Below are 10,812 nucleotides of genomic sequence, written 5' to 3'. Positions count from 1 at the left end.
GGTGGCGGCGGCCGTGAGCGGGTGCCGGAGCGCGTGCGGCGAGGGGCGCGGCCGTGCTCGACCGCAAGGTAGAGACGGGGCGGAGGCGAGCGGACTACACGGGCGCGAGGTGGACGAGCGCGGTGACCGCGGACGAAAGGAAGGGGAGGCCGAGGCCGAGGGCCTCACCGGCGTTTGCAGGGGGCACATGGGCGTCGAGGCTCGGGGGCGACCCGTGGGGAGGAGGACGGGGACGATCGACGGAGACGGGGAGGCGGTCCGGGTCGCCGGCGACAAGTGCGGCAGGGCGACGGGGTCGAGGGCGCGGCGCCGGAACGGCGGCCTCGACTCGGGACGAGGAGGAGGTGAGGAGGCGAGGCAACGGGGTCGAGGTAGTTGAAGGGCGTCGATGGCGAGCGGCTTGACGGGGATCGGAGAGACGGCCAAGGTTGAAGAAGAGACGACGGCGACGACTTGGTGTAGTTCCTGCTCGCTGGCGTTGGCGTGAAGGTCGAGGAGGTCGAGGGGCAGCCCCTCGAAGCGTCGGCCTGCTTAGGGAGGCCGGTGGCCATGGGGTTCACGGTGACGCGACATCGAGCGCGGTTGGGCGGTTGCGGGGAGAGGGAGCGGCGCGAGGTAGGAGAGAAGGAGGAGGCTAGGGTGGCCTCGGCTCGCAGCAGAGTAGTGGGGGAGGCGAGGCCATGGGGATCGGGCGCTGGCCTGCCTGCCCTGGTGCTGGGGGTGTTGGGTGTGTGGCGGCGCTGGGAGGGAGACGAGGTAGACGTGGGGGGAAGTGGGGATCGTGGGATGGGGTTAGGGTTTGCGGGGTGGTGAGTGGATAAGGGGGGGGAGTGGGTGGCCGGCTGGGCCTGATGGGTTGGCCTAGTTGGGCCACGGCCCAGGGGTTTTTTTTTTGTTTTGTAATTTCTTTTCTTTTATTTATTTTCTTTTCTGTTTTAAATCATTTTAATTTATCTAGGCATTTTATAAAAATGTGTTTATTACATCATATTTACTTATGCAATTATGGCACCTCCCGAACATTTTTGTTTTAAATTTTGAAAAACTTTTATCGTTGACATTAATTTGAATTTGAATTTTTAAACGGTTTGACCTAACGGTAGATTAGCAAAATAACCGTGGTGACGTGGCACCATTAGCGTGGGATTACTGTAGACTAATTATTCGGGCGTTACAAAACACCCAACTTTATTATACTCCGTGTTATAAAGCACATAGTAGCATGAACAAAGTATTTCGATACAAAATTAAGTATTATGATGCACAAAGTTCAAACAACAAATAAAGCATCTTTTAAAAAATTCACAAAATGAAAGAGTTTTTTTGGGGAACAAAATGAAAGAGTTGGTTGTCCATGTTAGCTATTTGAATTTCCTCGATCTCCCAAGAGAGAATTCCCATTTCACCCACCATGAAAGGCACCGGTGCTTTCTGGACAGCCCGCCACAGCCAACCGTGGAAGATCCAACGGTTCTCCGCAGTTAGTCCACACAACACTCTAGATCCGACGGCCAGGATAGACCCGACGACCGCTCGCTCCGCTTTAGGCGTGTCCGTCCTACTTTCCACCGCACCTTGGCCGCACCCACTGGCCATCAAACCTCCGTCATCTTCCCACATGGCCGGAGCCGCCTCGGGATCGCCATGGCCATGAGATCCTCGACAGCGACGTCGCTGCTCTCCAGAACCCTCCGCCTCCGCGCCACCTCCTCCCCGCCCCTCCTCGAACCGTCCGCGCACCGGGTCCCGCGGGCCGAATCGAGAGCCGCGTCGTCGTCGTCGGGCGGAGGGGATCCGTCGGGCCAGGAGCCGGCGCCGGCGCCCATGGACTCCCCGATCAAGGTGTTCTCCGACCTCCGCGGCGGAGGGGGCCGCGGCGGGAGCGCGGCGATCGACGCGTGCGGGTCGGCGCGGAAGCCGCTCAGCCTGTGGCCCGGGATGTACCACTCACCGGTCACCAACGCGCTGTGGGAGGCGCGGTCCAGCATCTTCGAGCGCAAGATGGACGCCGGGGGCAACGCCGACGCGGGCCCGCAGACGGAGCTGCTCACCAAGAAGCCCGCGCAGAGCCGGACCTCCATCGTCTACAAGTTCGCCGCCGACGACATCCTCCGCGAGCAGTACCGCGACCCCTGGAACGAGGTGCGCGTCGGCAAGCTGCTCGAGGACCTCGACGCCCTCGCCGGCACCATCGCCGTCAAGGTATTATCATTATTATTTCGATCCCACCTCTGTTTGCTACTCATTTCTCATCAAATCAGGGAAACGAATCGAAACAAAATCCCCTCGATGTTTCAGAATATGTCCTGTTTCATAGAACTTCAGGCATTGGGGACGTTTCGATGTGAATGCGAGGCAAAATGTAAATCCCTTTTAGAGGAAAGGTTGAATCATGATCATCTTTGTAAGAAAGCAAGAAAAAAGCATTATCATCTATTGCAAGATTAACCATTTCGCAACAAACTCTAGCTGAAAAGGAACAACACCCACATTGCAGAACAACCTTCCATCTAAAACAGGGTATTCCATCACCATCACAATACGGCCACTAAGCCAGATATGCGAAGCATTTTCCAGCTGTTTTTACCTTCTCCTTGGCATGGGCTTGACACTGTCCACCACCTCGCTTTTCAGATCACTCTCTAGTGTCAGACTGTCAGTCGTGTTGATGAACCATTTTAGGGTCGTGTAGAAATGATGAGGTTGTACTTTGTTACGATATACTCCTTCCGTTTCTAAATATAAGCCTTTTTAGAGATTTCAATTCAACGGGGGGGGGGGGGGGGGGGGGGGATTCCTCACCTGAATATATTACCACTCAAATGGCCATAATGCCAAGAGATTGATCCAATTTATAAGGGAAACCGGGTCGACAACCTTAACAAATTGACCCTGTTTATGAGAAAGACCTGGCCGAAAACCATACAGGTAGCAAGGGCAAAAGAAGATGAGAAAAAAATGGACACCCAAGACAAGGCATAACCTAGCTAGCAGACTGAAAGACCATCACCATGAGAGACAGAAGTAGATGTGGGGTGCTTTCGAGGGAATATACACGTACTTTAGAGTGTAGATTCACTCATTTTGCTCCGTATATAGTCCGTATTGGAATCTCTAAAAAGACTTGTATTTAGGAACGGAGGGAGTAGCTGCCTCACTCATTCTCACAACTCTCACAATCAATCGACTGGACGACAGAACTGGCACTGGCTGTTTACGTAAAAAAAGTAAAAGTCGGGATTTGGGGCATCTGTTGTTTCTAGGTGCTCATGGAAATATTGGGATTTCATGTATCTGATTCTTCTCATAAAGATTGCCAACTATTCAGATATACTAACTACTGAGATGGATGATTCATTCGAACGTATTCAGTATTCACTACTCACAACATCCAGAAAATATCACTGTGTCACACGTTTGAAACCCGAACGACTAATTAACCATGCTGAATGGTTCATACTGTTAAATAAGTAAGGCCTTTAGTAGCTTTCCTTTCCTTTTGCCCGCAATGGATGACAGATAACTCTGATAAGGCTGTCAGTTTGGTAATGGAAGCAGCAGAGGCTACATTGCGGGCACACCCTTTAGCTAGCTCAATGGCACATACTGTTAAATAAGTAAGATCTTTAGTAGCTTTCCTTTCCTTTTGAACAGCGGCATAAGTAGCATTCCTTCCAGGCTGTCAGTTCAACATATACTACACAATTTTTTAGAGGGAAATGGCTGCAGCCCCGGCTCCATTGCATAACAAAGAAACCAAATATGTCTGATACAACTTATTTGGGAAAGTAAAAGCTCGCGGAGGAATAGCAAAAGGGCTGCCTGATTACCTATGGATGACAGATAACTCTGATAAGGCTGTCAGTTCAACATATATGCTATGACATTGATACTTATGTATGACAGATAACCGATATCCGTTCATTTTATGGTGTTTTTAACATCCAACAGGAATCTTTGTTGACAAATCTTATGTGACACGCAGCACTGTTCTGATGGCGATAGCACAACAAGACCTCTTTTGTTAGTTACTGCTTCTGTGGATAAGATGGTCTTAATGAAGCCACTTCGTCTGGACACTGAAGTAAAGATTATTGGGGCTGTTACTTACGTTGGCCGCTCTTCGATTGATATACAGATTGAAGTGACTCAGGTTGATCAAGGTAGTGTTGCTAAAAAATTGTAGATCCCCTTATTTATTCGATTCTGAACAACTGTCATGTATGATAGATCTTTCTACTGTTTTGTCTGACATTTCACAACTTGCAACAGATGGTGATGTGCAGTCAGATCCAATTGCATTGACGGCTAACTTCACATTTGTTGCACGAGATTCAGTAACCGGAAAATCCGCTCCAGTGAACCGCCTTTCTCCAGAAACCGAGAGAGAGAAGCAGTTATATGCAGAGACAGAAGCACTGGAAAAGGTGAAAAGAAGGAAAAGAGAAGAACAGAAGGGAGTGCTTGAAAAGGGGGTGCATAAGCTTGGTGTTGAGGCTGAGAGGCTGAAGGCTTTACTAGCAGAGGGTCGTGTTTTCTCTGATTTTCCTGCTTTGGCTGATAGGGATAGCATATTGATGAAGGATACTCGCCTGGAGACCTCTATGATCTGCCAACCTCAACAGCGAAACTTGTATGGACGGATATTTGGAGGTTTCTTGATGCACCGAGCATTTGAGCTTGCTTTCTCGACTGCCTATGCCTTCGTTGGACAGAGACCGTGTTTTCTCGAGGTCGACCATGTCGACTTCTTAAAGCCGGTAAGTAGCTAGGCTATCTTTTGGGTGCAGTTTTGAGTAATTAAGCTCATATCTTCAGGCAATCAAGTCAGCATTTCTATTTAAGAAGTACTGTTCCATGGGTGCTTCTTGGTAATTACCTCGAGTTACCACTGAAGATGTTATGTATGACTGGATCATGGTAGCAGTTGTGAAATCTGTTTCAGAAACTATAAATTGCTTTTCCCGTAATGTGAAGAATAACGATGTCAAATTGTGATTGCACAGGTGGATGTTGGAGACTTCCTTCGATTCAAATCATGTGTCTTGTTTACCCAGCTTGAGAATAAATGGCAGCCCCTGGTAAATGTCGAAGTTGTCGCTCATGTAACAAGGCCTGAGCTCCGAAAAAGCGAGGTAATCTCACACTGCTGCCCAGGAGAAACTGTTTTAACTGCAGCAACTATACCTCTAGTCTTTTGTACCTGGTTGAATACTTCCATTCACCATACTACATTGCTGATGGTGTTGTCCAACAAACAGATCTCCAACACATTCCACTTCACCTTCTCAGTCGGCAGCGACGCCCTGAAGAATGGAGTTAACATCCGCAACGTTGTTCCCTCAACCGAAGAAGAGGCACGCCGTATATTAGACCGCATGGATGCAGAGGGTTTGTTCGATTGATCCTTCGGCGGGGTCATTGGTTCCAGCCATAATTTTAGCAACTTTTTACTGGCCATGTTAACTAGTGGGAGATGTACCCTATGATTTGAATGAACATCAGCAGCAGATAAGCAGCATGCTGGCAGCAGACCGGCGAAAGTGTAGCTTTTTGGCGTTTCTTTTGGGAAATTATTTGGAGTATAGTAGTATAGGATATATAATAACCCCAACCTCGAGACCCAAAAAATGTGCCTTTTGTGAGGGCACTGTCCATTAATTATATATGTAATTGCTTTTTTGTTCCAGCATGTAAACAAAGATAGAGGCCATTGCCTTCAGGTCAGAGGGGAATGCAGAGATAATTCTCTTGTCAGCATGGGGAGCAAAAGACGAATCCTAGCAGATCCTGAAAGGTGGTAGCTGGAGTAAGTAAATGTAGCTACTGGCTACTTCTACTTTGATCATGTGATGGTTCTTTTAGACTGAGCTTTTATCATGAGATTCAGAACGGTCAATTTGCCAAAAGATTTCATCTACTACTGCTAGTGATTGATTCTTGGCATGTCTGAATCATCATGTACAAATGACACTTTCACCTTTGCTGGTAGGCCATTGGCTGGTGCTGGTGGATGATGCTGTAGCATGCGGAATCATCATCATGTACTACTACATTATATAGGCTTTGATCTACACTTATCTGCTGAAGTTACAAAATACGGAATACTAGTTATGATCATAGGTTGGGTTCCTGCATTGCTGCTCCTCTAGACAATAGCTAAGATGCAGATTCCAAGCTGAGACATTCAGTATCATGGCTACTGACGGCTACTACGACGATGACGACGAGGTCTCTTCCTCGGAGCTGCTGGACTGCGCTGCTGCACTGAACTGTGGAGGAACCGCCGCGGCCTCCACCCGGCGCGAGGTGCTGAAGCCCACTGGCGCCTTCCCTTCGTTCATCCTGCTGACGTCCTTGCAGACGCGGTCGAGAACGGCGAGGAAGTCGCGCACCACCATGAAGATCCTCAGTGGGTGGCCTTCCTCCTTGGCAGAGTTGCCGTGGAAGAACTCGGTCGTCTCCCTGACGAGGGAGAGGGCGAGTCCCTCCTGAGCCTGCACCGCCGTAATCTCGGCTTCGGCCTTCTGCAGGAACTCCCCGATGGAGGCGCGGAACCTCTTGCAGCGCTCATCCGAACCGAGCTGCTGGTTCAGCTGCAGGACGTCGCTGATCTTGCTCACACCGGCTGAGAGCTTCGAGACGCAGCTGGCCAGCGAGTCGGAGTCCATTCCTGCCGCCTTCTTGACGTTGCTGAGCTCACCGCCGAGGCTAGCCACAATCTTCAGGCCAACCTTCTTGCACTGGAAATCATCTGCAACGGTGCTCGCCTTGTCTTTTGTTGGGCTCGTGGCTACAATGTTGGCACCCTCGGACTTGGTGATCTCTTCAATGACGAAGTGCAGGAGCGTCGTCTTGCCATCTGTGCCCTTTATATCGACCAACTTGAGGAGCGAGTCAAGCTTGAAGGCGTGAGCGTTCCCGCGGTTCGTGCCGGTGTTCATCCGGTTACCCGTCTTCAGGACGGCATCCAAGATCTTGTGGAACAGCCTGCTGCCCCTGAGCTCCTCACATGCTGCCTGAAATGGTAACGGATGACAAGATGATAAGTGATTATTTACCACCATGATGCAATGAACACCTGAATCAATAATTTGAAGTTTTGAACAATAGTACATGATTGTGCCCAACATGTCTACATGATGACAGTAAATGGTAAAGATCACAATGTGGTGATTGGTAAAGATCACAATGCGGTGAATGATCATGGGAACATGGCACATACGGTGCTTTAGCTCGCCAAGCACACCTTTACAGAAACAAGAGTCCTTTTACTCGATTCAGAGACAGTGTCATGGCACGCCTGACCCTTTTTGTCATCTAAAACTGTTTACAGTACAAGTTAGGACATGATTAGTACCTCGAGGGTTTTGAAGGCGGTCTTGAGGTAATCGACCTCCGAATCGAAGTTGGCGATGTAGAGCATCGCCTCCGCCCTCTTGAAGGCGAACGGTATCCCGAGCACCGCCTTGAGGAAGCTCTCGGCGGGGCCGAGCTTCGACTGAGCATCCTCCCTGTACTCTCTAAGCTTGAGCTCTTCCTCTCTAGTAGGGGCCATCTTCAGCAGCATCTCCAGCAGCTCAGTTCCTAGGCTATCTGCCTGGCCTGCACTTCCAAGAAATGGTAACACAAGCAAAATGTTCATGGAGCCAGATGATTTAACAATCTGAAATGTGTGTGGGTATTGTGTCATCTCATCTCACCATCAAGCAGGGCCTTGCACACTTCTTCCTTGGTGGCGTCGAGCGCCCGCAGCATGATCGCGATGTTCTGCGATTTCTTCGCGTCGAGCACCTTGTTCTCCTGGTTGAAGGGTGCCCCGTTTGCCTCCTTGAATCCGTTCTTGGGCATCCTCCTCGTCGAGTTGGAGACGAACAATGTCTCGATCATCTCCTCGTTCACTCTGTTTTTGGTACACGGCAGTGGCACAAATGGACATAGTCAGTTTCAGAACGAAATGAATCCAATACATGGCAGCAGCTATGATGCAGAGTACATTATGATAAATGAAGTACTCCAGGAGTGGTGGGGAGGGCTCACCGGAATGAGCTTGCCTTGAGCTGGTCCCACACCGTCGGCCGGCCGGAGCTCGCGCGGAACTTGTCCCAGTGCAGCGGCTTCAGCTTTGGTAGAGCAGCCGCGCCGGCGTCCACGTCCTTCTCCTCCGACTGCGGCGACTCCTCGGGGTGGACTGCCCCCGCCGAGGCCCGGATCACCGTGGGCGCGGGGCGCTCGGAGAGCCGCCTCGGCAGCCAGCCGCTTCCGTTGCCGGCTCGCGGCAGCAGAGGGGGCGGCGTTGGAGGTGCAGGTGCCGTTTGCGCGCGCCCGTTGCCTTTGCTCGGTGGCATTGGCGGAGGAGGTGGTGGGGGCGGCGCTGGCGGTGGAACACTCACCGGCGGCGCCCGGATGTTCCCTATTCTGTCCTCAAGGATGGGGCTTGACAGCGGGCTCATCCTTGCCTGCTGCTGGAACTGGCGAGGCAGGGGCGGCATGGGCCGGAGCTCTGGCGAGCTGGTGCTGGAGATGGTGGCGGTGGAGCCCCGGGGGTGCTGGTCGTCATCGTGGAGCGCGGGCTTGGCCGTCGAAGGCTTAGGCAAGGCCGGCTTTTCATACGCTTCGGGTTCGGGCTCGGGTCGGCCGCGGCGGCGGCGGGCGAGGAGGTAGACGAGCGCGGCGGCCAGCACGGCGGAGGCCACGGCGGCGACGAGGAGGAGGACGGTGAGCAGGCGGTGCGAGGAGAGGAACGCGCGGAGCGGCGCCGGCGTGCTGCGGGGGACCGGCAAGGCCAGGGAGGACATGTTGGCCGGCGCCGTGGGGTTCGGCAGCGAGGAGGACGACGGGTCGCCGCCGGCGCCCACATCGCCGACGCCGACGGCAGCTGGCGCGGGGTTGGCCACCGTAGGCGGCTGCGGAGGCGCCGCGTCGGGCAGGAACGGGAAGAAGGGCGCGGGGGGCGGGGGCGGCAGCGCCGGCGCGCTCTCGAGAGGGAACAGCGGCTCGTGCAGCGCCCTCCTCCCGCCGTGCCACTGGTGATGGCTGCCGTCGCGGCGGCGATGGAGGGAGGCGGAGGAAGAAGGGAGGAGGAAGAGGAGGTGCAGGAGCACGAGCACGAGCAGCCGCCGCCGCGCGGGCATTGGCATTGGCATCGCGCGTGCAAACAAACGGCCGACGGCCGGCGCACGCCCTCGGTCGACGAGACGACAAGCCCCGCTCGCTCGCTCGCTAGGCACCTACCACCTACCACGCCATCACCCACGCAAGCTCGGCGAGACTGAAGCGAGCTGGGCTGAGCTCACGCTGCCATTTGGAGTGAACGCGCTAGCGTGTGGGGAAGAAGAAAGAGGGGAGTGAGTCAGTGAGGGAGGAGTGAACGCTTGTGAACAGCTAGCAAGCTGTGAACGCAGGAGGAAGGGAGGGTGGCGGGGAGCATGGGTGCCTGGGTAGTGCTGCACTGCCACGGGTGGGAATGTGTGCTTGGATTCTTGCGTCTTTCGCTGTGACACACGGAAACGATGGATGGGGTGCATCGCGTCGCGTTGCACTGCCTCGTTGCTTTGCCGTGCGCTGCTGCTGCGCTGCCTGCGCTTTCGAGCTGGTTCCCATGGAGACGGCCGTCGGTAGTACGTACTACGTGACATTGTTTACTCGCCAGTCACTGTGACAAGAGCCTCCGTGTGGAACGGTATCCGATGATCATCTCAGAGCATCTACAACCGGACCCATATCCGCCCAAGCTCGGCCGGACTGACCGGCACTTCTCATATCCTGCCTGAGTCTAGGGTGGTTAGGCCAACTTCACCGCGCGACCCCAAACGAACGTCCGTTTTGTACGGATTCTGTCCGTTTGGGTAGGGATTTGGGGTCGTGTCCGGGTGTATCCCGGCCGCATCCATTTGCCCCATCCTGTACGCGTCTATTTAAAAAACTAAAAACAACGTTTCAAATGCCAAGCCCTAGTCCAGCGGCCCCGGTTCATCACGCCGTCAACAGAGCCAGCGGCCTACACGTCCATCGCCGGCATCAGCCAGCGGCTGGCAACACAGTCAGCCTCCAAAATGAATAGTTGTCCTCGCCGGCAACACAGCCAGCGGCCGGCAACACAGCCGGCCTCCAGAATGAATGTTTTCTCGCCGGCACATTGCCAGCGGCCCAGCGGGCGGGCGGCACCCATGCCAGCCTCCAAAAAAGAACGGCCGACGCCGATCGGACGACCTAGTTCAGGCCTTCGGCGTCGAGCATCTCCTTCTGCCTGGCCTCGAACCAGGCCCTCGTCTTCTCGCTCATCTTCGACAAGTCCACGCTCATGATCGCAAGGGCCACCTCCTTCGCTTTGGTGGCGGCATTGGTGGCCTCGATGTCGAGCTGCCTCTGCCTGGCCTTGACGTTGTCGGCCTCGATGTCGAGCTGCCTTTGCCGGGCCGCCTCCTCCATGTCGATCTTCCTCCGCTTGGCCGCCTCCTCCATCTCAAGCTTCTGTCTTTGAAGGTCTAGGTATTGCTTCATTTGCTCGTCCTTGCTTTGCCGCTTCTTCCCGTCCCTCACATCCTTTTGAGACATCATGCCATGCAAAGTCTCATGCAAGGCCATGGATGAGGCATCACGTATGTCGTCAACCTTGGAGTTGGTCTTGCCCCTCGGCCTCTTCAACGCCTCGCCATCTCCACCTCCGGCGAACTTGGTCGTCTTCTTGCCTCTCTTCCTTTGTAGTTCACGGTATTGGTCCTTGAACTTAGGGCAATTGTTGATGATCGTCCAACAATGCGTAAGAGTGAATGGCTTCTCATTGTGTCGGGCCTTGAATGGCTCCAAAGA

The 10,812-nt window shown here is 53.5% G+C and overlaps 2 protein-coding genes across 2 annotated transcripts; one reads left to right on the top strand and one right to left on the bottom strand.

Annotated features, from left to right (window-relative positions):
* Window positions 1–1,541: 1,541 nt before the first annotated feature.
* Window positions 1,542–5,757, top strand: LOC109774098 (acyl-coenzyme A thioesterase 2, chloroplastic). The gene is made up of 5 exons (XM_020332820.4): window positions 1,542–2,202; window positions 3,986–4,163; window positions 4,273–4,760; window positions 5,007–5,135; window positions 5,262–5,757. The coding sequence occupies exons 1-5, from the start codon at window positions 1,645–1,647 to the stop codon at window positions 5,403–5,405; spliced, it is 1,497 nt and encodes a 498-aa protein (XP_020188409.1). The 5' UTR covers window positions 1,542–1,644; the 3' UTR covers window positions 5,406–5,757.
* Window positions 5,758–6,022: 265 nt separating this feature from the next.
* On the bottom strand, window positions 6,023–9,420 carry LOC109774087 (formin-like protein 15). The gene is made up of 4 exons (XM_020332810.4): window positions 8,041–9,420; window positions 7,704–7,903; window positions 7,361–7,605; window positions 6,023–7,019 (listed from the first exon to the last, which is right to left on the bottom strand). Exons 1-4 carry the CDS (start codon window positions 9,144–9,146, stop codon window positions 6,213–6,215), a joined length of 2,358 nt encoding a protein of 785 aa, XP_020188399.1. The 5' UTR covers window positions 9,147–9,420; the 3' UTR covers window positions 6,023–6,212.
* Between the last annotated feature and the right edge of the window lie 1,392 nt (window positions 9,421–10,812).

The sequence above is a fragment of the Aegilops tauschii genome, chromosome 5 (genome assembly GCF_002575655.3).
Source record: "Aegilops tauschii subsp. strangulata cultivar AL8/78 chromosome 5, Aet v6.0, whole genome shotgun sequence".
NCBI classification, from domain to species: domain Eukaryota; kingdom Viridiplantae; phylum Streptophyta; class Magnoliopsida; order Poales; family Poaceae; genus Aegilops; species Aegilops tauschii.
Note: the sequence above shows the minus strand (reverse complement) of the source record. Positions and strands in the feature narration are given on the sequence as shown.